Genomic DNA, 26,348 nt, shown 5'->3' on the forward strand with positions numbered 1-26,348 from the left:
TGATCCAGTTCCACCCCTTGCCATGGGCAGGGACACCTTCCACTATCCCAGGCTGCTCAGAGCCACATCCAACCTGGCCCTGAACACTCCCAGGGATGAGGCAGCCACAGTTCTTCTGGACAACATAATCTCCAGTCACATAAATAATCAGCCAGTGAGCTACAGGTAAAAGCAACAGGAATAGGTTTGGAAGGGTGACTCTGGGTACTCTGCCTGACACCTGCTTCACCTCCTGTCACTTTAATCACCAAAATGCACCCGTTCAGGCAAAGGTTGCCTGGATTTATCCTGGAAAACCCCCCCAGAGCCCAGCTAACAGAGGCTGGGGGAGAGTGGTGTGCAGCACTTCACCTGTTATTCCACTCTAGTGCAGTGCAATCATTGTCATGTCAATGGGGAAAGCCAGGGCCCTTAGGGATGATCCTCTGCTGGGAGGAGGAGCTGTTTAAATTGGGTAGGATGAGCTGCCCTGCAGCAGAGCCAGTCTGTCTGGCAAGAGAGAGAGAGACAGAGCCCAGACAAGACACCTCTGCTGGGAGAGCTGGGGCCAGGTGAGATGAGCATCACACCCCATGCTAGCCCAGAGATCATGGCATGCTGCTGCCAAAGCTCCAAATCTTCCATGCTAATGGTTAGACTAAGAAAAAAAGGTTGTTTTCATAAATTGCTTCAATAGAACACAATTGTTTCCAGCACTCTGAGCCAGGTGGCTGCCAAACACCCCCAAAACCACTTCTGCACTAGAGGGGCCTCAGTTTAATTCCTCTGGCTTCAACTTCAATCAAGTTGTGGATGAAGATCAAAAATATCTTGCCTGTCTCTCTGAACTCTCAAAGAACATCTTAAACCTATTTCCTCCCACAGAACAGGGTGTTGTTAAAAGGTTTGTAATAACACTTGCCTGAAAGGGCTGGATCACCCATATAAACACAAATTTACTGAGGTTTGTTCCCATCACAAATCAAGAAAACATTTATTAAAATCCAAGGTTACTTACAGCACCCAGCATTTGTAGATTGGTTGGTTATGGACAAGAGACTTGATTTCCTTATAGAAGGAGAGCTCCTGCCAGTCTTAACAGCATTTATTGAACTTGGAGTAGATGCTACAATGCCTAGGGAAAAATCATAATCAAATAATTAGAGTATTTCTAAGAAAGCAAATCCAAAATAATACCACTCATGTTTTCCACATGAAAAGCAGCAATAGACATAGTATAAATAGAAAATAAAAGTATTATCATATCACAAAAGCATAAAGTAATACATTATCCTAATTTTTGGGATTAAGGGATTGTAAAATTGTTTTCTAACTAAAGCATTGAAGCAGTTATACATCTCATTATCTTAAAGCCTATTAGCAGGCCCATTGATGTCTGTGGGCTGTAAGTATATTTTGCTGAACTGGTACTACAAGGAATTATTTCAGCCACTGCCAAACTCCAGCTGCTTGCAGCAGAGGGCTCAGCAGCAGTGCAGCAGATCAGGGTGGGATCATACAACCACTGAGCCCAGGCAAAACAGGAAAAGAGAAAATTGTAGAAATAATACAGTTGTTTCTCAAGAGGCTGGGGAGATGCACTGACAGGAAGTGATTTACTCTGAGAACCTGTAGGGTCTGAAGTTTTGGTTTTGGCAGGTGAGTGAGGACAGCTGAGGGTGAAGTTGAGGAAACAGCAAGGGACTGTGAAATAAATACTCTGCATTTCTATCAGAAATAGGTAACAGGTTTATGTGGCATTTTGTCCCAACAGGAGGAGAAGGGGCACTCATGCTCCAGGTGACTCCTGCAGAGGAGCACAAAGCCCTGCAGGAACACCCTCAGCACTTCCCAAGCTGAGCCCTGCACTTCTTACCTTCCTTCCTTGGGCTCAGCCAGGGAATGACAGTGGCAAGTTCATGCTGAGGCTGGCAGCTGTAAGAACCCTCCAGGTTTACACAGCTGCTTTTTTCAGGGCAAGCATTGAGCTCAGCATAGGAGCATTCGTTGACATCTAGGAAAAACAACACACCTTGCACAGATATTGGGAGCAGCATCAAGATTGATCTGCACTGTGTGTAGACCAGGCTCTGGCTATGCTAAATTCAGTGTAAATCTGCAGTAATGCTGTTAAAGCCATTCTGGATGTTATCACCTGTTGGAACCCTGAAAACTGATAATTTTATATTTTCTATGCTGACTGGCACTGATCCCCAAGAAAACACTGATTTTGACCTAAGGCTGTAGAAAAGGCTTCCAAAATTAAATTACAGAACAAGGATTATAGATGTGTAGTTTGAATAAAATTATGTAAAACCACAAGGTTTTAGAATATAGTAATATATATAAAGCAAAATGAAAGTTTTAGGGTGGAGATTTGTCATTCTTCTTCACCTTCTTCTTCATAGGTTGGATTGATCTTGTTTAATTGAATAGAAAAAGTCCACATTGAAGGCCACAAGTAATTAGTTATTAGGTTAAAAGTAAAAATAATTTAGGTGTCATTTCTTAATTAGACAATTAGCCCTTAAAAAGCCTTGTAGAAAGATACATCTCCATTTTTAATTTGTTAGCTTGAAGTGCAGTAGAACTCACAGTTTGTGAGACTGTAATAAAAATAAGAATTAATAAACATCCAAACAAAAAATGCTGTCTCATACATTTAATCCCAACCCTAACAAAAAAAAAAAATTAAAACACAGTAATCACCCTATCACTTTTTCCCCCAATTCTTTGGATTTAGGGGACAATTAGGGGCAGCTCCAGCTCACCCCTGTAGGATGCCATCCAAACCTGAGATGTCAGCACAGGAGAAGGAGGACTATCCAGTGATTTCACTGAAAGCTGGACTGAATAAACACAAAATTAAGAGCATTGAAAATGCTGCTTTTGATTCATTTCTGCATAATTGCAGAGCAATAAGTAGATTGGCATAATTTAAAATTAATATAATAAAATGTTTATGTAGCATTTAGAAAGTATATAGTAATATGCTATAATAATTAACACTATAAATATTACTTGTTTCATACAAGCTACTGGAACTAACATGGCAACAGAATATGTCTGCTTCCCAAGAAAACAGGTTTTTTTAACAGTCTGTTTAATACAGCTAATGATTGTGGTACAAATAGGCACATATTTGCTTTTTCATCTGAAAAACTACGATATTGGAGAAAATAAATTTGAGGGTTCAGAAGCATTCCCTTCCAAATATTCACTCCAAAATAACCATTAACTCTCCATCCTCTTACAGAAAGGTCAGGGATGTGTTTGCAAAGTTTGCAAGATCCTCTGTGCTATGTTTAATGGTTATATAAATGAGGTGCCACGTGAAGAAGGGTGAAAGCCCCTAAAATGTGGATTGCAAACCTTGCACTTGTGTGTCAATCACTCCATACACACGTTTCACCATGGCCTCCAGGGAGGAGGAGACCTCTGCCAGGGCAGCTGGGTGCTGCAATCCGAGGAGAAGCTGGGAGGCCACTGTCCCTGTGTAGATGTCCCCAGGGCTGCTCTGGATGTGGTGCACTGAGGCATTCAGGGGCTGCAGTGCACCAGAGATCTGGAAAACAGGGCAGCATAACACTGCAGCACCTTGGGCATTTCCCAGCAGGTGAATTATGCAATGGTTATTATCATCATCTGAGTGCAGAATTCAGAAATTCAGAAATTCAGAAATTCAGAAATTCAGAAATTCAGAAATTCAGAAATTCAGAAATTCAGAAAGCATGGCAAAGTGGTAACATTTAGACATGTATTTATGCAAGGTGAGTTCTTATTTTCACATTTCACAACAGATTTACATTACAGAAATGCCAGGATAAGGGGAGAGTGGAGCTGGTCTCAAAATGCTTTGGCAGAAGGAATAACCCAGGAAGAGGTGAGAAAAGTCCTGCTTTGCAAAGTCTCAGTGGATTACAATGCATTACACAGGCCAAGACAATTCAGCAATAAAGCTGTCCAGCACTTCTTACTCTGAACAGCTAAATGGACAGCTGGCAAAGGGAGTAGAAAAAATTAGGGAAAGGATGAGGGGTGTGATTAAGAGCAACAGAGAGACCCCAGAGACACCAAACCATCCCAAGTGAGAGTCAGGAATGGGAGAAGGGATCTGCTGGTGGGCTGAGCATTAAGAGTCAGTGGAACAGACAGCAGGACACTCAGTAGCAGCTCATTGAACAGCTTCACCTCAACTGCCCTTTTCTTGAGTGTTTGACTTTCACACAGCTTGTTTTACACCAAGATATAAAAGCCTTGGTGGATCCCTGCCCCTTCTCCCTACTACACAGCAACAGGACCAGGGTTTCTTGCTTTTTTAGGCTATGAGAAGGGGAAATCTGATAAGAGGAAGAATTACACCCATGCTGTTGTTATCATTTCTATTCTCCTGTCCATCAGTGCCACAGATTATGCCAGACAGGTTTGTCTTGGGAAGGCTTAACTTAAAATTCCATATCAGAAAACATCAGCCTTTGAAGGTCTTAAAGTCTGGTCCCAGTCTGTCATAGGTCCAAAACTGAACTGAGACAGAGCTGGAGCAATCACTACTCAAGCAGGAAAACCCCCTTTTATTTCAGTATGTCTTTAAATTGCCCTTGGAAGAGACCTGAAAAGTTTGCTAAAGAAGATAAATCAATGTTACTTGAATTGCTTAAGGACACAGCTGACATTCAGTAATCAGTAATACAGAAATAATCAGAAACAGGGCCCAAAAAAATCAATCTGGCAGAGCACAGGGGGAGCAAAGAGTGGCCTTTGAGTAACAGAATCATGGGCACAACGAGGGAAGAGTTCAGTGTTGTACATACCATGGAGTGCAAAAGGCGGGAATGATTCAGAAGGTGGGAATCCACCCGGATTAATTCATTAAAATCCATTTTCACAAGCACTGTCACGTTGTACCAGAACATCCTCCCTGCAGCACAGGAAATAAAAGAGCCAAGTCATCTGAGCTCTGGTGCTACAGAAGACAACAGAGCTTCAGGGAGGCTCTGAGCAAACAAAGCAAGATTTAATTTGGCAAGTGTGAGGGGTAGGGCCCCGTTTGCCATATGGCACAGGCAGAGGAGGCAGCCAAGGAGAAGGAGCCAAGGAAGGTTTGCTGGACCCACAGCACCCACACAGCACTCACTAATCAAGCACTGAAGCTGAATATCCTGGAATCCACCCAAGGCAGATTCCCATATTTGTTTTAGGAAGAGCTATGGTAACAGTTTTCCTGCCCACTCCCACCCTCAGGAGGGAAAATTAGGGATGTTTCTATTAGAAGCAGTGTTGAATTTATCAGTAACATACCCTCTGGCATAGGATCCACACAGCCTGCTCCTTTGGATGAGCTGCAGCATTTTTTCAGCCCTGGACATTCAGTATCGAACGTGCAAGGATAATCAAATGTTTCCATATCCTTCACTGGACAAATCCCAGGTCTTGAGGCAAATACACTGGATCTGTTGAGTGCTAAGTAACAAAAACATTTCTGAGAACAAAAATACAGACAGTCATTTCCATAAAATGGTGATATTTAATTTATACCAAACACCTCCTCCTCATTGTAGAAGCGTGTCTGTTCTGAGTTTTTAATGGGAAGAAAACAGCAGCCTAAAATATCATTATTTCATTTCAGGGGTGTAAATATTCTCAGATCTTTCTCTTGTCCATGACATTTCTGTCACAGAAATTTTGAGTTTCTAACTTTCCATTAATAATTATGGATGGATGGGCTCATAGTTAAGTTTCCAAACGTGGAGACACTGCAGCACTGTGAAACAGAAAATGTGCCTGGTGTCAGCTGTGACTAATCCAAATGATACACAATGATCAAAGAAAGCAGGTACTGTGTAAGACAGAAATTGAGAACTTTAATTCAACATTTTGTGGCACAAGTTCAACCTTAGTTGCAGCAATTCTGTTCCAGCTGGCCACTCCAGGAGGTTGGTAGCCCACACCAGAGAGCCCTGCAGAGAGGGCAGCTGAGGCAGGAGCTTGCTGCTTCCCAAGCCAAGGGAGACAGTGGTTCTGGGTCAGTGCCAGCTCTAAATCTCTTCTATGGAGGAAAAGAGGAAATATTTCCAAGCCCTACAAACTCACTTCTTTACCCACACTCTCAAACACAGCTCCAAGCAATGCTCAGCTCTGGTCTTTCTAAGCAAGCCAAAAGAAATCTCTTTTCCATTCGTTTTGCACCTCCAGGTTTTTGATCCTTTACTGGGCAATTCAAGTCAGCCAGGAGAAAAATGAACCTGATCTTTGCCATAGAAACAGTTGTGGTGCAGGAAAACCACATTTGATGTAATAAAGCCCATAGCAAGTGGAAGGTCCACAGCAAATTATAAATCTATTATGAACAGTCAGTTTTTCTGTGGGTTTACAATTTCTGTTATCCCAAGGCTCTGGATGAGATTAAATGTGAGGTTTCTGAGGAGAAGGAGGGGATATTGAATCTAGCACTTTTGGCCTCAGCAAAGCAACCTTCTTAGGCAGGGAAATGATCTTGATTAACCAAGATTTAAACTCAATCTATGTAACCTGCTGCCACATGCACGTTCCAGGTCCTCTTCTCTCTGGGGCTGCCACTACAGGTGGTTCCCCCAAACAGATCCTTTTCCTAGAAATATCCCTCATGATGGTCAAAGCCACATTAAGGTGGGATACAGCCTCTGTTGCCCTTAGCTGAGTCTCACACACATTCCCAGCCTCAAGTGATTGCTCCTTCTCAGCCTCCTGTGCAGGGAGCAAAGCAGCCTCTCACACTGGATTTTGCACAAGCACCAAGCAATCTCCCTATTGAAAATTCCCTGTTTACCAGTGCTCCTTACTGTTCAAACCAGGTGGATCATGGCCAGCTGGACCCAGGCATGGAAATTCCTTCACCTCTGAGATTCAGGTGCAGTTCAAGCAGGTTTGAGGTTCATAGCAAAAAAAAAAAAAAAAAAAAATAGATCCCACCTAGGTCTTTTTTTTTTTTTTTTTTTGGTATGTTTAACTGCAGTGTAAATTGTTTAATGAGTCACATGCAATCTCAGAAAACACTATTGAATCCTGGCTGGGTGCCACAGCAGCCATTTATCTGAAATCAAAAGGTCATCGTTTTCAGATCAGCGGAAACAGAGATGGATTCACTTCACATTTCTGCCTAATTGTACCAGATGCACTTTGGAAATTCAATTTATGCCCTTCTCTTCAATCATGCTGGGGACAGTCACCTACCAAGCAAGCAGTGAGGAGCAAGCCAGCCAACTCCTCTGTCATTTGGATGAAGTTCTCTGTTATTTACATAAATGTATGGAAGCAGAACTGCAGCTTAGCAACCAAAGGTCACTTTGCCAATCTGTCTCTGGACAGCTGCTGGACCTGCTGTGACTGCAGGATGGGGCATTGATGCTGAGGGACAGCATTAGCTCAGCCATGACCCCCTTCCTCTGCCTCCTTCCTTCTGGAAGGGATGCTTTCTTCCAGAGGGTGTGGCAGAGCCAGGGAGCAGCACCCTGCATTTGTCTCAGGTATCAGAAGGTGGAGACAAATCTATGAAATTACAGAGAAAGCTCCTGGGAAAGTCTGTTCCAAAGGAGGCTGGCAGCTTTCATCACACAACCCTGGGTTTGGGGTCTTGGAGCATTGGTAGGCTTTACTTGCTCAGGTGGACATTTTCCATCCTGATTGCTTCTCCAGGGGTTTAATTGGGATTTGTGCTGATTTGCAGCATCTGACAAATATTTAACTCTCTTCCTGGGTGTTGCCTTTGCTTTGGAGGAGAAAAGGCTGAGGGGAAGTGATGGAGGTTTACAAAATCCCAAAGGCAGGGGCAAGGTGAAGGTGGAGTTGGTTTTCACCAGAGCCCACAATAATAGAATGGGTGAAAGAACTCATTTTTTTACCCAAACAGGAGGGAACTTCTGCAGCTTGTCAGCACAGGGGGTGTGGAGGCAGACAGCTTCAGTGGGCTCAAAAAGGGACAAAGCAATTCCCAGACAGGATTCCCATCAGCAGGCACCATGGGGAACAGGCAGGGATGGCAATAATCCCATTTCTGCAGCTGCTGGGGGCACACAAGGGACACAAACTGCAGGGCAGCCAGAGCCACTTGCTGCTGGGTGTAGTCCCACAGGACATTCTGGCACCTTCCCATCCCAGGCTGATGCTGCAGGGCTGCCCATGTGTGACAGCACTGTGCCCTGCCTTTCCTGTGACAGCCAGGCACAGGCACAGCTGTGCCCCAGCTCCTGTGCTCTGGTTCAGCATGGGAACATCTGCATGCAGCTCTGAAAGGTCCCAGCCCTGCTCAGAGCTGCCTGGACACCTACAATGACCATTTTTTACTTTGTAGTTGTTTTTCTGAGCACCTTCAGAGGTTGTGCATGAGGCATGCTGATTAAAGCATGACTTTAACATTGCAAATCAAGTGCTCTCAAGAAACTCCACAGTTAAATTTGTCTTGGGCCTTCTTATTTCAAGGCATTTTTGTACATGAGTGCTTTTAAGCTTTCAAGATGTGCTGAGGGACTCTTTCCCTCCCTAGCTGGGGACCAGGCAGGGTTAGATGGCAGATAAGGAGCTCTCTGGTTTCATCTTATGCTGGAAAGTGGGCAGCAAGCCAGTGAGCAGGAGAAATAACCATACCATCCATTCAGGCAGCTGCAAACAAGCCTGGAGAGCTGGATCCTATCTCTATCTAAAAGACAAGATGCTGGGAGAAATTCTGTATGGTGAAACAACCTCTCAGAGCTGTGGGTTTCACAGGTCCAGGAGCTTGACCTGCAGCCTGTGCCCCAACCAAACAAGTTGTTAAAAGCAGCACTAAGCACCATGAAAATCAGAATGAATTTATGAAAAAAATGAAAACTGAAAAGCAGGTCTGAAACCAACACAGAATGGTTTGATCTCAGTTTCTCTGCAGCTCAGTTGCCCATCTGTGAGACTCAGAAGCTCCTTCACTTCCCACAGCCTCTGTGAAGACAAATTGCTGCCTGTGAATCCCCCAGGATTCACCTTAAGAGGTGATAAATAATTCTCTATTCAGTGAGAGGCTGAGCAGAGCATTGAATCTGGAGGTCAGGATGGGACACTCTAGGGGCTCCATCATCCCTGGGCACTGGGAAAAGCTGGATCAGGTAATTAAAACAGTTCACTGATCTGTATGAATGGCCAAAAAGAGAGAAAACAAAGGTTGGTTTATTTAATTCTGCCTTAACAATTAATTCCAGCACTTCCTAACTTTTAGATATTTAACTTTTCAGCTGCTATTTTAAAATATTACAGTGCATGCACCTATAACATTATCCCAATAGACAGACACACAAGTAGTGAGAACTACCAGAGCACCTTGACCAGTGATCTAGACATTTTTTTCCCAACAGCTGATAAATAATAAAAGCAGGGCCTGCCATATCCCAGGCAGGGGTAATTGTTTCCTTCTAGGAAGAGAAGATGAGGAGTGGCCAGGAACAGGCTGCTGTGAAAGGTCATGGAGCCCTTTCCACTCCTGGCAGGATGGGGAGCCAGCATGGATAACGTCAAGAAGAAAATAACAGTAGTTCAACAGCGTGCTGTGCAGTAATTTCTGCAGTTCCAGTTTCTCTTCTCATCATTTATTTAAGACTGTGTCTAGACAGTGCATTACCATTCACAGAATTTATGACTAATGCCCTGAAAAGCAAAGATACCAGAATAATGTAAACATGGAAATCACCTAGAAGCCATACAAATCCTTAAAAAGGTTTAAAATATTCCCAAATTAACTTTGACAGGAAAAAGTGTCAGGGTGACCACAGTATTTCTTGGACAAACTTGCCCAGAATGCCCATCAGCAACATGGCAAGGGCAGGTTGGAAATTCTGCAGCTAAGCTTTACAAGAGATTTAAGAGATTTACAGATTTGTTCATGTTAGATGAAACAGAATCATCAACAGCTCTCAAGCCTAAAATATCCCTAGAGATGCTTTTAAGAGACAGAATTATACTGGGAAAAATGTATTTCAAGTGTTACCAGGATACTTTTTTTTTCCACACAAGAAGATTGTCTTGATTTTCAGAGGTTCAGAAACACCTGAATTTCTCATGCAAACAGTGACAACCATGGTGACTTTTCCACATTTAGCTGGTACAGCTCTTTCCTTGTACTACAGAATTTAAAAAGCCATTTTCTCTGATTGCCATTTGATACTCACAGGCACACATGTATGCACATGTCTGTATATCCAAAAGACTTCGCTGAAGTTGCTTTTCAAGCATAATTAGATGTACTGGAGATTTTCCCCAGCATGGAACTGATGCTTGGAAAATAGAGATGATCAGCAGCAGATCCTTTGCCTGTCTGACAAATCTGCTTGGGCACACAGTAACCTGCAGCTCAAATTCTGCTTTGCTGGGACTCCACATGCTTGGAGCCAAACAATAGCAGGATACAGTAAATTAGGAATTATGCTTTAATGTCTCTTCTCTAGCAAATTATTTTAGGAACAAGTAAAACACATCAATCATTTTTGTGTTCCCATCCTTCTGTTAAAATCCTCCTAGACACAATATTCTACCTGTGACTGTGGAGAAAACTCCTGGTGGGAAAAAAAAGTTTGGAAGTTCTTTTTCCAATGCTCTGAAGCAACTTAAATGTGGGATGAGCACATTGTTCTTGACAGATCCCATGACAGGACATATGGCTCATCCCCCTCATGCCACGTTATATGATCCAGGAGCAGGTTTGGGGACATTCCCACAGATCTGAGTCACCCAAGTCTTATGACCCAAAACAAGGGCCAGGGCTGCAACAGAACCTTTCCTCTCAAGCTGCTGTTCCTGTGTGTGATTATGTACATACTGAAAAGTGGAAATTGAGAAAATGCAATGTCATACTGAAAATCAGAGACAAAACTATGTCCTGCAGAACTTTTCTGTACGACAGAAAATGCTGATTTAGATAATTCAAGATGCCTGTTCAGCTTAAAAGCATATAAATTTATCCACTTGAAAAAGAAAGTTCATTATCCCAAATGAATCCTCCCCATCTATATCTCAAGTTCTGATAAAACTGGGAATTTCTGATTGACAACTGGTAACCCTGATGTGGGAAGGGGAAAAGCTTCCATCTTGAGACAATGGTGATTAATTCTTCCTGAGTAGAGTTTTATTAACACTCAGATGTTAGATCAGATCCACCAAAAAGTTCCTCAGACCTCCCACACAGCCATAGGTAACCAAGGAAATGGGTCCTGGTGTAGTTTTGGTTGGAAAGCATCTGGCATCAAGTTGCCCTGAGGTCACAGGTTGTTTTAAATATGAACCAAAATTGGGTTTGCATTCTGGGAACAAACCCTGCTCCACATCAGAGGAGATGTTATCCCAAATGCATCCTGAATTACTTTTGAGGAGAAAGCTCCTGGTGTAAATGCAGGCAGGCTCAGAGCAGACACTGCACCAGACAGTGAATTATTGCTCTTGGCCAGGTAATGAGCCCTGAGGGCCAACAGGCAGGTGCCTTCCTCAGGCTCCCCTGGAAGTTTGGTGAATTTGTGACTAGAGGTGGCAAAGAGCAAGAATCAGGAGCTTTAGTCTGCTGTGTCTACTCCTTGCCATACTGGACAAAGTTTACTGTCCACTATTTTAAACTCATTTATTTCAGTGAATATAAACCTATGGCCCAGAACTGAATTAATTTACACATCCCAGCTGAGGTGAATCTTCTTCCACAAGAAGCATTTATTTCCTCTCTTAATCTGATTAAAACTTACCTAAGGAGCAGTAGAGTCCAACTTGTTCATATCCTTCACAGCAATCTGTGAGAGTGATGGTTTCAGGGACCTCAATGCTGTGAAACTTTGTTCTGTAGTGTGTCTGGGGGCACACCATCCAGGGGATCCACCCTCCACAGGATGTCTTCTTCTCATAGGACTTTTGGTAGGCAACCATTTTAAACACACTTTTGGTCAGGGTGTAGTTGCACAGATGGTACCCTAGCAAAGAGAGGCCTTTTTCTAGGAAATAGAAACAGGAAAGAAAGGGATCAGCATTAACTTGTCACCCCAGAGCAGAAGTTCCCTGCATATCCAGTGAAAAACAGTGTTATAAGAAAGCAGTGACAGAACCAACATGGATGAATGATTTCCAGGAAGGCTGACATTGGGTAGAACATCACTTAAAAAACAGACACAAGAAAGAACTGGTAGTGAGTGCTTGTCATAGGCATCACTTTGGTCATGAAAGGAGGAAGACTGGCAGAGAATTAGGAGTTCTTGGTGCCTTCAGGTGTGAGGTGGGAAAAGGGCAATTTAACTCAAGTTGCTATTAAGGAAATTTACATACGTTAATACAAATTAACAATAGAGCACAATAGGCACTTGCAGGGCAGAGTCATCCAAAGCCCACTCCAGCCTCCTGCTGCCAAAGCCTTCATCACCCTCCACTGACTACCAAGGGAACAAAGGGTGAGGAACCCATGGGCAGATGAGTCACAGTAGATGTCTGGAATAAGACATCCCTCAGACATCACCCCAGGCTAAAACTGGGTACTCATACATCACTGGGAAGCACTGCAGGTATCTGACACAGAAGGTATTCCTGGAGATCCTGTGCTGCCTCTCTGCATTTGTAGCAGACCTTGTTCATCACTCCACTGGAAACCTGCAGAGGTTCATTGACTTTGAGTATAAACAAAGTCAGTGATAAGGTCATTAACTGCATCATTTCACACAGGTCTGGGGTTGGAGCTTTGTCTCTCTCTCTTCAAGGCCTTTTAAGGGTAAACTGCCCACTTTAGAAAAGCCACCTAAATTATTTTTACTTTTACCCAATAACCAACTACCCATGTCCTGCAATGAGGACTTTTCTACCCAATTACAAAATATCATCCAAACCCATGAAGAAGGTGAAGAAGGACAAGCCTCTGCCCTAAAACCTCCATCTTGCTTTATATATATTACTATATTCTAAAACCTTAACTCTAAGTTTTTCACAATCTGGTATCACACACTTCTATTCAAACTGCACACCCATGATCCCAGTTCAATCATTCCATTTTGGAAGCCTTCTCCACAGCCTCAGGTCAAATGCAGTGTTCTCCTGGGGGTCAGTGCCTGCCAGCACAGAAAGTCTGAAATTCTCAGTGACCAGAGTTCCAACATCACCCAACTTCCAGAGTTCTGAAACCATTTCTGATGAGGAGTGAACTTGTTATATGCTTTACTTAAAACCGAAATACTTCAGCAGGGATAGGGGGAAAAACCCAACATCAAACAACAGAAAGAAACCCCAGCAACAGCAACAGAAGCAGATGGAGTTTAAGAATTAGCAGTAAGCAACCCAGAGTCATGTACAGACATCAGGCTGGCTCCTAATGAGATGTTATAGAAGCCAGAGGGGCTGAGTCACCCTGTGTCCCATTTGGGAAGCAGATCAGATGGAATTAAAATGCCTGTATCATCCTCTAGCCAAAGCAGAAGAAACTTTAATAAGAATAAATATGAATTAGCTGCAGAGATTCAAATATAGCAGGACTGGTTTTTTTTTCTGAGAGCTCTGAGGGCACCAGGGCCAGCCAACAGACAGACTGAAGCTAACACAATATACACAACAGGCATAGAATTAGAACATTTACAGCTTATCTCATTTGTACAACTTATCTCCTGCCTGAAAACATGAAACATGGAAAGAAAAAAAAATTGTCAAGCTTTCAGGAATCCTGTGCTTTTATCACATTTAGCTTCCCAGCTAAACAAAAGGCATTTGTGCAATTTGAGCAGGACTGGGAAAAGAGCTTTGGAAAGGAGGATCCATTTGTAGTGCAGGGACAGTCCAGAAGAAAACCTGGAATAGATTTGGTGTCTAGAAATGTCCTCTGGAAGCCCAGCCCTGCTCTGCCTCCCTCCTGCAGCAAAAGGCAGAGTTGGTGCTGGGCTGTGCTCCAGGGAGTGCAGTGTGAGAGCCACAGAGCTCCCAGCAGGGAATCTGTGCTGCTCTTGGAGCAGCAGGAAAATATGGAGAGTGAGGGCATTGCTGGAAACCCCAGCCCCTGCTCCTTCCTCCAGCAGGGCACCTCTGTCTGCTCCCTGGACTCTGGGACAGGGGCTGGAGGTCTCCACATCCCTGCAGGCACCTGGGCTGCTCCCTGAACTCTGGGACAGGGGCTGGAGGTCTCCACATCCCTCCAGGTACCTGGGCTGCTCCCTGAACTCTGGGACAGGGGCTGGAGGTCTCCACATCCCTCCAGGTACCTGGGCTGCTCCCTGAACTCTGGGACAGGGGCTGGAGGTCTCCACATCCCTGCAGGCACCTGGGCTGCTCCCTGAACTCTGGGACAGGGGCTGGAGGTCTCCACATCCCTCCAGGCACCTGGGCTGCTCCCTGAACTCTGGGACAGGGGCTGGAGGTCTCCACATCCCTCCAGGCACCTGGGCTGCTCCCTGAACTCTGGGACAGGGACTGGAGGTCTCCACATCCCTCCAGGCACCTGGGCTGCTCCCTGAACTCTGGGACAGGGGCTGGAGGTCTCCACATCCCTCCAGGCACCTGGGCTGCTCCCTGTCCCTGAGCAGGGAGGGAAGGAGGTGGCCCAGGGGCACAGGAGGAGCCCAGCCTGGCTCAAAGCCTGGCTCAAGCCCAGACCCTGCCTGAGCCAGGGGAGGATCCCAAGGGCAGGGATGGAGCTCTGACAGGACATGGCTGTGCAGGAGGAAATGGAAGGAGAGGTGAGCCAGAGAGTGAGGTGACCTCTCCCTCTGGCTAATTTAGGGTAACTCTGGGAAAGGAAAACCAACGTGGGCTCTGGAGCAGGAATCAGAGATCAAGGGCTGCTTTTTATTCAGTGGGTTTGATCCATTAACACCTCACATGAGGCACAAGTGCCTGACAAGAAGCAGGCAGCTGTCATTGCATTTTGGAAAGCATTCCCCTGCCATGTGTTAAGACTGCTCCAAGAATACCTTTCTCTGCAAATGCTTCTAGGCATGGAGGTATAGGGGGTGGAAATAATCTTGCTTCTGCTTTTTTATTTGTTGTTCTGTTTGGGTTGTTTTTTTTTTTTTTTTGTTTTGTTGTTTTTTTTTTTTTTGTTTTTTTTTTTTTGTTTTTTTGTTTTTTTTTTAATTAGTTTGTAACCTGAATGGCTAAAAACCAGAGTGGAACAGAATTAATACCTAAATAATTTTGCTTATAGCCTTTCCCTGGAGAAAGTGCACAAACATCTCTTGTGACCAGGGAAGGAGGCAGGAGCAGGACAAATAATGTTCATGAAAACAAGGAAGGGAAACTCCTGTATTAAGGAGTTACAGTATAAAATCAGGTTAGAGGGGAGTAGGGCAGGTAAGAAGCAAAAGCTCAGCCTTGTTCCTCATCCCTGTGATCCCTCCTTTTCTCCAGAACTCACATAAAGCCTGGCAAGAGCAAAGCAGGGACTGGAAGGGAAAACCTGAGTAAGGAGAGCACTGAGGATTTGTGTTGTCCGTGCAGAGCTGAGGCTGCAGCGAGGACATAACACTGGAAAGCTGAAAATTCCAGTGTCAGCTGAGCTGGCTCAGTCTCTACAGCAATGTGCAACATAAATACAGGTATGAAACTGAGAATAAGATGGTGTAGAATTAGACACAGTTTATAATTGGAAGCTACAGCTGTCAGAGCAGATATGAAGTCATATTTCATACTTAAACATTGATACTACGTACATATATATATATATATATATATATATATATATATATATACACACACTAGGTATAGAATGAGGCTGCCAAAGCCTAAAGAGAAGCTCTGAGATAAGGCTGTGGTGGTACAAAAAGATGCCCTCAGTGCAAGAAGTTGGGCTGAAAGTGTCAGGGAAAGCTGCAGCAGCACCAACCTTTGCCCCCTCCATCACTTCCATACCACCCAAAACAAGCTTTGACACTCACAGAGTTCAATTGTTTTGCTGACAGCAGTTTGCTGCTGAGCAATGTGGCTTGGATCAATCTGGGCTCTTTAGCAAATTGGCTTTCTGTTCTCATTACTCCCATCCATGGGATTATGGCACAATCAAATGGAATTAAAATGCACTGGCTGTTGTTCTCAGCGACTCAAAGCTGAAGTCAATGGCACAGCAGAAGGCAGTCACCTGCCATTACAATGGATATGTTACACCTATCATTTCTGGATTTGACAATTTTGTCTCAGATACCACCTGCTTTCAGCATCATGATGAAAATATAATTTTTTAAATTTTTTTATGTCAAGCAAGAACATAAAGAGCTAAAGTAAACCCTTTATTAACACTGAAAGCTTGGGAGCAAAGGCTGGAACAGGCTTCTTGAAACTCAAGGTTAAATCCAGATCAGAACTGAGAGCATGACCAAAAAACAGCAATAAGAAATGCTTTATAGCATTTATGCCACAGACAGAGCTGCAGTTCTGGAACCTTCACCACTCAGGTGCCACAGGAGCCACTCTGACCTTGGATCTGCAAAATCTTTTCTCACTGGAGAGCAGTAACACTGCAAGATAAGCCCCTTTCTTGTCTTGATATAACCTTAAAAATAAACTGCTGGAACAGCTTCATGGAGGGCAGATTCAAGCTCAGTTTTGAAATGCAAATGCTCCAAAACATGAAAAAAAAATCACAGACTCAATTTTTCTACAAATTACAAATTTTAAAGTCAACAGCATTTACTTTAAATGGCACTAGGATGGGGGTTCTATTGCCTCTAATCTCTGCAAACCTCTTTTCAGCTGTGGCTTTGACAGAATAACAGAAAAGTCTGCAAGGTTCTAAGAAATATGGTTTATATTTAACTGAGACTCACAAAACCACTCAAGTAAAGAAAAACAATGAAGAGCAGTCAAAAATCACAGTATATTCTCATCTAAATGAATCAAACCAGAAATAAAGAGTAAATTAGGGGTTCATTTAGCAGTTACAGCTTGGTTAGGATTTTTCAGAATTACAGCCCATACCACAGATGAAATTTAAACATGTCTCCTACAGCTTCTTATGCACCCCTAGGAATTTGCCAGGCACATTACTACATCATTTCCTGCTGAAGCTTATTTTAAAGACAATTTTCATAAAAGTTTGTATAATAGTGAAGACAAAGCAGAAATTCTTCTTGTTCATTCCTGGCACAAAGGAAATGACAAGGATTTTGCCTGGGGATGAAAGGTTGGGGACAAAGGTTTTGTTTTCACTTGGTTAGATTTTCTCTGTTCAATTATCAACAGAGGATCCTTAAATGCTCACTGGGACAGTTCTCCAGAGAGTGGCCACCTTGGCTGGTTTATTTCAAAGAAATATCTACCCAACATCCCAGCTAAGCTGTCCTCTGGCCAGGTTTGCATCACTCACCTGTAATTTCATCTCCCCTTCCCTGCTGCATGGCTGCCCAGAGGATGAGAACAGAAATGAGAGTGATCCTGGCCATTGTAGGGCCCATCCTGGAAAAACCTTTCTTATCCCTTTGTCTCCAAGGTGGCAGAGCCAGGCTGTCCTTACAGAGACTTTTGGATTAGGAGAAAAGGTGCTCTGGCTTTTTTACCTTTTGCAGGGAGGTGATAACAGCTGGCAACAGAAACAAAGATGCTCCACTGGGAATTTTGCTGGTTCTTCTCTCTCCTTCGTGTTCTCTCTGGGGAATCTGCCTCTTCTGCCTGTTCCACTTGGCTCCCCTGGCCTGACTTTGAGAAAAAGGCATTTTACAACTGCTGGTTTAAGTCCCTGTTTATCCTTCAGAGCACTTATTCCCTCTCACACCTTAAACATGCAACATCTGGGAGCCAGACTCACACACCTCAAATACCAGGTACAGAAATCTTGAATTCAGTTCCTGTCCACACATCAGGTGGTGCTACTTTGAAGGTCTTTAATTCTGTACCTTGAAAGCAAACTCAGAGAAAAAGCAAATATCTATGTGAATGTTTATTCCTGTCTGTCCAGTTGCTGTCACTGTGCTCCTCATTTCAATTCCAGCATCCCCTAAGACACAGCAATGCCAGGCAATCAAGAACCTTGATAAGCAGGGCATGAATCAGGTCTGAGAAATCAAAAATCTTTTTTTTTTTTTTTCATTGTCTAAACAATCAAGGCACTTTCCCAAGATAGATGTGCCTGCAGCTTTACAACACATGACAATAACTTCAGTGCAATGTCACTTGGCTCAGGCAAAGACAAGGAGTGAGCACAGGATGATATTTTATGAGCTGACACTAAAGGATGGAAAATCACAGGTACAGCTCTTGGAGCTGAGGCAATATGTTCAGAGAAGCACTTAAACACATATCCCAGTGCTGCAGACAATTTCATGTGGGTGAAAGGGATCTGGAACCACTCTCATTTGGGTCTGTTCAGGTAACAGAGCTGGGGCCTTGTGTAGCATTGAGGCTCTTGTGAGCTGTTCTTCTGGCTTGGAAGACCAAATATCAAGCTCATCAAGGGGAAAAGAGAATTGAAAGGAAGAAAAACAAACGAAAATTAAAGCTTGCCTAGGCAAAAAAAAAAAAAAAAAAAAAAAAAAAAAAGAAAATTAGTACTGCAAAATGCTTCAATAAAGCTTTTATTTTTAAAGAAAAAAAAAGAATTGATGTGGAAACATTTCTGCTCTAAGGAGAATGTGCACCTTAGCACCAGGATGTCTTGTTAGATGTATCCACAGATGCACCACTTACATCTCCTGTCAGGAAAGCAACAAGAAGCCTCTGGGCAGAGGACTCCATCTGAGTTAAAAACCACTCTAATAAATAAATAAATAAATAATCATAAGAAAGAGGCCTTAAGTCTGTGAAATTCAATGTTCAAATATAAATATTTCTCTTCATGATCTGTATCTTTTTTTAACTATCAAAATTTTCAGGAAAAATATCTTGGTTGAAATTCTTTTGCTAGCATTTACCAAAAACAGATCTTTAGCCCTTAGAAATTACTTGGTGACTCCTATAAAGAAGTATATGTCTTGTCCAATTTCAAATATAGGTAATGCCAGACTGACATGTGAATTGGATTGCATCTGAGTTGGAACTCCATTGCAGTAGTGAATTAAATGGTTCTTAAATGCAGAATGTGCAGAACCTCCTTTCCAAATAAAAATTTGAGAAAAATCAGTGGACAATTAATCCAAACAAGAAATGGATACAGAAATCATGTGTATTTCAGGATTTACCCTGCAATTTGCAAATTCTTTGAGGTTCTGATTTATATCAGCATTATTTCTTCAGTTACCATCAGTCAGGCTGACAGCAATTTACTGTCTTTAGAAATGCACTGGAAAAGACCACTCAGGCAATTAAGGATGCATCCTGTGTCCTGTCCAGCCCTTTTCACATCTTCCAGCCACATCCTTGTCCTGTATTAATTGCAGCAATCTGAAGGTTATGTCCTGCACACCCTGCAGCAGCACATGCTCTTTGTATTACTGTGATGAGTTGCACTTGCTCAGCACAAGCCAACAGAGTCTCCTGCAAGGAAACTACAGATTCATCAATATTTTGGAAAACTGAACATCTGTACATGCATGGATGAGTGCATATTACCACATTCTTATTTTCCATCATTGTATTTCACAGACAAATTGTTGGTCTTTTCTCCCTTATCCCTTTTAAGTGTTGTCTGTTTCCCAGGGAAGAAGTGACAGAGCAAGAAGAAACAGCCTCAAGCTGCTCCAGGGGAGGTTCAGGTTGGATATCAGGAGGAATTTCTTCACTGAAAGAGTTGTCAACATTGGAAGGGGCTGCCCAGGGAGGTTTGGAGTTCCCATCTCTGGAGGGGTCTAAGGAATTCCTGGATGTGGCACTCAGAGCTCTGGGCTGGGGACAAGGTGGGCATCAGTCAAAGCTGGACTGGATGATCTTGGAGGTCTTTTTCAGCCTCAATAATTTTGTGATTTTATCTTAGGACTCCAGCAGAAGATGTGCCCACTCTCTCTTTGGTGGTGAGGAAGTGGAGAGAGGAACAGAGGGGGGAAAAAGAGATGTTCAGAATAAAAACCTTGGCTGTGTGGTGCTGGAAGTGAGCTGGACTCCAGCCTGGAAGCTCATCCCAGTCCTCCTGGCACAGTCATCTGGAGCTGATCAATTCTCCCAGCTCTGTTGTTTATACTTTCTGCAGTTACATTTCTAATGTCTAAACTGATCTAAAGTTTGCCATTTATACAAGGAAGGGCTAAAAGCCACATCGAAATCCATTTGTGGATAATGTTACAGGATCAAGAAGCAGATTTTTGGAGATGGGATTTGACTCTCCTAGACTGTACTAGCAGTAATTGAAATATTGTGGCTGACAGCAGGCTTTCTCATCATACTTTTTTGGCATTTATTGCTTCAGACAGATTCACTTCTGATTTAATTAGCCACTTAGAAGATCCTGATCTTCTCTAGGCAAGGGGTTTGACACAGAAAGGTCATTGCTGGAACATTTCTTTCTTGCTTTGTATTATTTTGTCTATAAAGCAATCATTATTTCAGATGTAGAAAATGGTCATGACATTTCAAGACAGACTGATATTCATGAGGGGAACAGGACTGTGGGTTCATTGGGAATTTATATTTGAGGAATAGATCATTGGGAACGTAACAAAAACTTCTCTGTGCTTCAGAAGCCAGCACATCTTCCTGTGGATGAATAGGATCTAAAGCTTGAGAACAATTAAATCATTTAATCTAGAATCATGGAATCACAGACTTGGGCTGAAGGAACCTTAAAGCTCATCCTGTTCCAAACCCCTGCCTTGGGCAGGGGCACTTTCCACTATCCCAGGTTGCTCCAAGTCTCATCCAACCTGTCCTTGAACACACCCAGGGATCCAGGGGCATCCACAGCTTCTCTGGGCAGCCTGTGCCAGGGTCTTACCACCCTCACAGAAAATAATTCCTTCCATATATCTAATTTAAACCTGCCCTCCTTCAGTTTAAAAACATTTCCTTTTTTTCCCCTCACTATTTGACCATATAAAATAATATATCTCCTTCCTTTTCACAATTCCCCTTTTGCCACTGAAAAGTGCTCTAAGTTCTCCCCAAAGCCTTCTTTCCTCCAGATGAACACCCCAGCTCTCTCTGCCTTCATAGCAGAGGTGTTCCAGCCTTCTGATCATCTCTGTGGCCTCCTCTGGGTACACCCTGAAAAGTTCACATCCTTCTTTTTGGTGTTGGAATCTTGAAGCCTGGGACTTTCAAACTTTCTGTGCTTTCTGATACTGACCCTCAAAAGAACACTGCTTTTGACTTGGGGCCTTGGAGAAAGCTTCCAAAATTGAGCAATAAAGTTGGAATCACAAGTGTGTAGTTAGAATAGAAGTGTGTGATTTCACATGGTGAAGGGTTTGGAATTTGGGGTTTTAGAGTACACTAGTAGGTATGGGACAAGATAGAGGTTCTTAAGCATTGTCACTTTTCCTTCTGTTCCTTCTTCATGATTTCAGGCAGTAGTTTCTGGATTGGATAGTTAGTACCACACTGTGTGTCACAGGAGTTTGGCTATTAGGTCAAAAGTATAAATAATATAAATGTTAGTTTTTAATTAAATAGTTAGCCTTTAAAAGACCTTGTAACTGGCTAGATCCACGTTCTCACTTCTAGCTTGTAAGCTAGAAGTGTTGCAGAACTCCCTGCACTATAAATATAATTTAATAAACAACTAAGTCCTAACAAAATAATCCATCTCTTGAGTTTCAATCCTGACACTGAGTGAAAGCAAAAAAAAAAAAAAAAAAAAAAAAGAAGAAGCCAGCCTCTAATATGTAGCACCACTATCAATGTGGTGGACCCCAGAGCTGGGTGCAGAATTCCAGGTGGGACAGAGAAAAGGGGCAGAGCCACCTCCCTCCACCTTCTGGCCACTCAAAAACCTCTCCAAATCAGCTGTCAGTAAATACTCAGAGACCTCACCAGGCTCACACAGCTTCAGCCTGGCTCCAGCCTGTCAGTCTGAGAAAGTCCAGGCTATGGCCAGAGCAGACTGTGGGGATGGATGGAGTCCATTCACCAGTCCTGAAGATCTCACTGTGGAAATGAACAAATCCAGGACAGGAAGGCAAAGGCAACACCAGGCTGCCAATGAAGTGACAAGCAGTTCAAATGAGACCTGATTTCCATCTGATTTCTGCACCATGACTTCATTTTCTGGTGCCCAGTGAATTTTGTCTCACCATCAGGGCAGTCTTAAAACTGCTCCTGCTGTGGCATTTCAAATGTTTAGCAAGAGTTGAGCTCAAGTCTTTCCCTTAGTGGGCAGTGCCTTGGTTTCTTCCCTCTTCTACATTCCTAAACTTCACAAAAACCACAGAAACTTAATTGTCTTTGAGCCTGCAGCTGATCTGTCAAAACTGGCTTAAATCAATCAGCAAGACCAATGGGTCTTAGAAGAGAGGAACAGCCTTACTTAGCCAGAAATAACCTTTTTGCAGCCAAATACAAAAAAAAAAACCCCAAATAATTCTTGCCACCAGAATACAAACTTACTCTTGCTCCTGAAAATGAATCCATACAGTCAACACCTTAATGTCTATTCCCTACAGAGAAATTAATTTCTCAGGAACTAGTCAGCTCTCAGAGTTAAAATGCTTGTCTGTGATTCCAGGGACTTGGAATCTGCCACTGCCACAGAGCTCTTGGGCTCTGAGTCACACAGGTCAAATTTGCCACTGCAAGGAAGCCATGGGGATGGGAAGGAACAGAAATCCCAGTATTTCAGACTTTTTAAGAGTCACAGCTACAATACTATAAATTTGCTTTTGTTTATGTTCCCTGAGAAGAAAGGGGAAGAGAATAAGTACAGTTTTGCCATATTTTAGGTCTGTGTTAGGATGGGCACAGCTAAACTGGCAAGTTTTTGAAGGGATCATTGTTTCCCTGAGCTTCAGGCACCCAAAGAGTGGAAGAGTAGCACTTGTGTTTTTCACTGTTGCATTTCAGAGAAGAAAACATTAAAATGAAGGGACATACACAAATGACAGTAAAAAAAAAAAAAAAGTCTCTGACAGCCCTAGGAGCTCATTAACTGAACTGTGCAGGCAGAACAGTCCCTGACAGTACCCAGTGATTTGTTCTGTCTCACCAACAAACTGTTCCTCAGGAAAATCTTCGGGTTTTGTTGCCTTTTTTTTTTTTTTTTTTTTTTTTTTTCCCTTGAACACACACAAACTGTTTCAAAGTGACTCATAAGGAAAAAGTTCTTATTGGTAGCAGGAGGCAAAAACAAGAGTCAGGCAGAGGTCAGGCTGAACCTCTGCCTGGCCCCGCTGCTCTGACAGGAGGTTGTGCAATCCCAGCACAGGGAACAGGGAAGTTCTTGTTCCCTCCAGCACTTCCAGGGCAGGATCCCATCCCCAGCAGGAGCTGGGCAGGAGATGAGATGTGATCACACCTCATCCATGACTTAGTGATGCTGCAGGGGAGTAAATCCCACCCCAGACATTACACAGCCTGCTTCTTGTTTTTAGCTCTAAACCAGGAGTTTTTGAGGGAAGGCAGCCTGGGAGGGGAATTGCCCTTTGCTAGGGAGGTTTACTGGGAGAAGAGCCAGAGGGTCTCCTGCTCAGCATCCCCCAGGGCTTGCAAGGGCCAGTCCACCTGGAGGTCCATTCAGGTGGGGCTCTGTGTCAGCAGTGGGACTGAGCCCCTCCTCGCTGGCTGAGCCATCACATCCCTGCAGGAAAGGTCAGGGAAGGGCCACTGACACCAGTGCCACATCCTGCTCACCCCATGCCACAGGGCTCACAGCAAACCCCAGTGACCAGCCCAAAGGTTTGGCCCAGCTTCACTGCTTGTGCCCTGCTGCTGCCTGGAATCTGTTTTTGACTGAAGGCACCTGCTGCTCCTCTGGAAAAAGGATGAGTTCACCTTTTTTATCCCTCCAGTGCTGTCTGACATACAACTGAGATGCACAGGGGAAGGACAGAGGACTGTGCACACAACTGGAAATTCCACTTGTGAATCCATCTCCTGCACACAGATGCAAAACCTGCCTCTGTTCAGCAGAATAAACCAACCAGAACACACAATTTGCTTTTTGCTGTTGGTCAGCATAAGCTCTAACCCTCATTGCCAGCTAAGAGTTACAGAACATAGACACAGACCCAAGCACATGTTTCTGATGATTTTCCTAAATTCTTTCAGAGGTGAATCTGTAGTCCAAACACCAGAACTGGCTTCACAATTTCTGCCAGAGCTTCTATTGATGCATTAAATTGAAAAGTTTATAGGAAGCTTCTCATTTTGAAGGGCCTATTGCTGTGTGTGCTCCTGAGCCAGCTGAACTAAAAGCAGAGCAGGAGGAGGAGCCCTCAAAGCAGAAATGCTGGATTTAGGGATCCTTAGATATAGACATGGTATGGGATAGAATCCTGCTTCCACTGTATGAATACTGAGGAAGGAATTCAGTCAGGTTTGCAAAAAACCAGCACATTTTAACTTGATTTGAAGATAGCAACATTTAAATAGATTTGTTTAGAAGGAGGAACAAAGTCATTTGTTTGGGGGAGGTGTATTGGTTTTTTTTTTCCTCCCTGTTCATACCTGTAATTGTGACTAACCCAGAACAAATACTGGATTACTCAGTACAAAGGAAGTGAGGAGCTTTTAAAGTGGGCAGAAAAGCACCAGATGACTGAAACAACAAATGATTAAAACCAATATGAAATGAAAGCTTGAGGTACAGGGAAACTTGGGCTGCAAGGAGAAGAATATTTTTAATATTTCTGCCAAAAATGTAATGGCCAGGCAAGTTATGAACCCAAATCCGTGTCTCTGAGGGGATTCTGAACAAACAGAAAATTCACTGGTGGCTTCACAGATCTCACTGTACACAGTGAGGAAATGCTTTTCTTTTTTCTTCTCTCTTTTTAAAAGAAAATCCTGGCTGGCTGTCAAGTGTAACTGATGCTTTGAAATTTTTTTTAATTGATACTAAATCATCCATGCAATCAAAATCAAAGCATCTCTGTGTTTTCCATGGCCTTGCTCATACCCTTCCCCCAGATAAAGATTGCAAACTCCCTGTAAGAACCTCTGCACCAAGGAACAAGCCAAGCCTGCACAGAAATCCAGCCTTGCCCAGAAGGCAGTGCTGGGTTAATCCACCCAAGAGGCTCCTGCTGCTGCTCTGACTCTGCTTTTTGACACATTTCTCATGGAAATGTGGGCATTTGCCGTGGTTTCACCCACCCAGTCGCTCTGAAGCATCTGCTGAGCTGCAGCTGCCGCAGGAACAGAGGAGGGCAGAGCTGCAGCTTGCCCAGGGCTCCCAGCAGGGTCTGCTCCATCAGCAGCTCAGTAAAGAGGGGAAGCCCAGTCCCAGCCCTCCTGGGCACTCCAGGGTGTGCAGCTCCATCCTCGGAGCAGCAGTTCCACACCACGCTGGGGAAGAGCCTTTGTCTCCCAGGAGTTTCTTCTCAGCACTGATATTTCCACTTTGGATGCCAAGAAATCTCCTGCTCACTCCACACCCTCTCCAAAGTGCCTCAGCCAGACAGCACTCTTGGATTTTCCAGGTACTCAGGAAAAGAAAATCGTTCCTACCTCCTAATGGCATCACAAACTTTGGCAGCTTCTTTATGATACCAGACTGCTGAAAGGAGAAGCAGAAATGTAAATGTTTCAGAATTGTGCTGGTTATGTATTGAAGGCATTTTGGAAGAGGGCACACTCACAGGGTTTTTTTAATGAGAATTTTTTTTTGTGAATTGATAGGATTAATTAAAGGCTGGTTTGGTTGTAGACAGCTTGAGAAATTAATTGGAGAAGTTAATTTGATTTGTGATTTATATTTTGAAGTAAGCAAACTTTGGAAAAAAAAACTTTTTTTTTATTATTTTTGGCTTTTTACAAGGTAACAAACTAAACCAAAACAAGAATAAAGATTATATATTGCATCACTGGTTTGGTAACCCATAAAAGAAACCACTGATCACCTCTTTTTGCAAAGCTAATCAGGAAAAAGGAGAGATGCCTGGCAAGGAAGTTCCACATTTGGAGTGCCAAGAGAATTCACACCAGGTTTTGGCATTCTCAGGTGAAGAGAAATATGTGGTCATGCACTGTGAAATGGGAGGAAAATAATTTTCGTGATTTTTCTTCCCACAAAAACACCAACTAGAATTATTTCACTCTATTTAACTATAAGGAAAAAAAATTCACAAGAAAACTTATTTTGTCAGATATTGAGAGCTGATATTTAAAGCTCTCAAGGAGATGATTTTCAAAATGTTTGTTGGCTTGGGAAAGCAGTGGGTTATTTACTGAATCTGTTCTGCACCCTTAATTAGCACAAATGCCAGTAGGGGAACTTCCTGCATGCTTTCTCCCATGCTGACCTTCTGCATGAGAAAAAATCCCCAGTGAAAATAGATTTTAATTCCCTCCTTGAAATCAAACATCTGGCTTTGGTTAAGGAGACACACAACCCTGTCCTTTGTGATATTTGGACTGCAAGA

General features: G+C 43.3%; 1 protein-coding gene across 1 annotated transcript in view; it reads right to left on the minus strand.

Moving 5' to 3' along the window:
• The window catches only part of UMODL1 (uromodulin like 1), a 55,520-nt gene extending 38,169 nt beyond the window's left edge, over nt 1-17,351 (minus strand). The window contains exons 1-6 of the mRNA XM_056492039.1: nt 17,276-17,351; nt 11,703-11,945; nt 5,278-5,439; nt 4,791-4,897; nt 3,352-3,544; nt 1,856-1,993 (exon numbers count right to left, since the gene is read on the minus strand). Coding sequence (XP_056348014.1) covers nt 1,856-1,993; nt 3,352-3,544; nt 4,791-4,897; nt 5,278-5,439; nt 11,703-11,945; nt 17,276-17,351 — 919 coding nt within the window. The remainder of the gene's footprint in view (nt 1-1,855; nt 1,994-3,351; nt 3,545-4,790; nt 4,898-5,277; nt 5,440-11,702; nt 11,946-17,275) is intronic.
• Between the last annotated feature and the right edge of the window lie 8,997 nt (nt 17,352-26,348).

The sequence above is a fragment of the Oenanthe melanoleuca genome, chromosome 1, assembly GCF_029582105.1.
Source record: "Oenanthe melanoleuca isolate GR-GAL-2019-014 chromosome 1, OMel1.0, whole genome shotgun sequence".
Lineage (NCBI taxonomy): Eukaryota > Metazoa > Chordata > Aves > Passeriformes > Muscicapidae > Oenanthe > Oenanthe melanoleuca.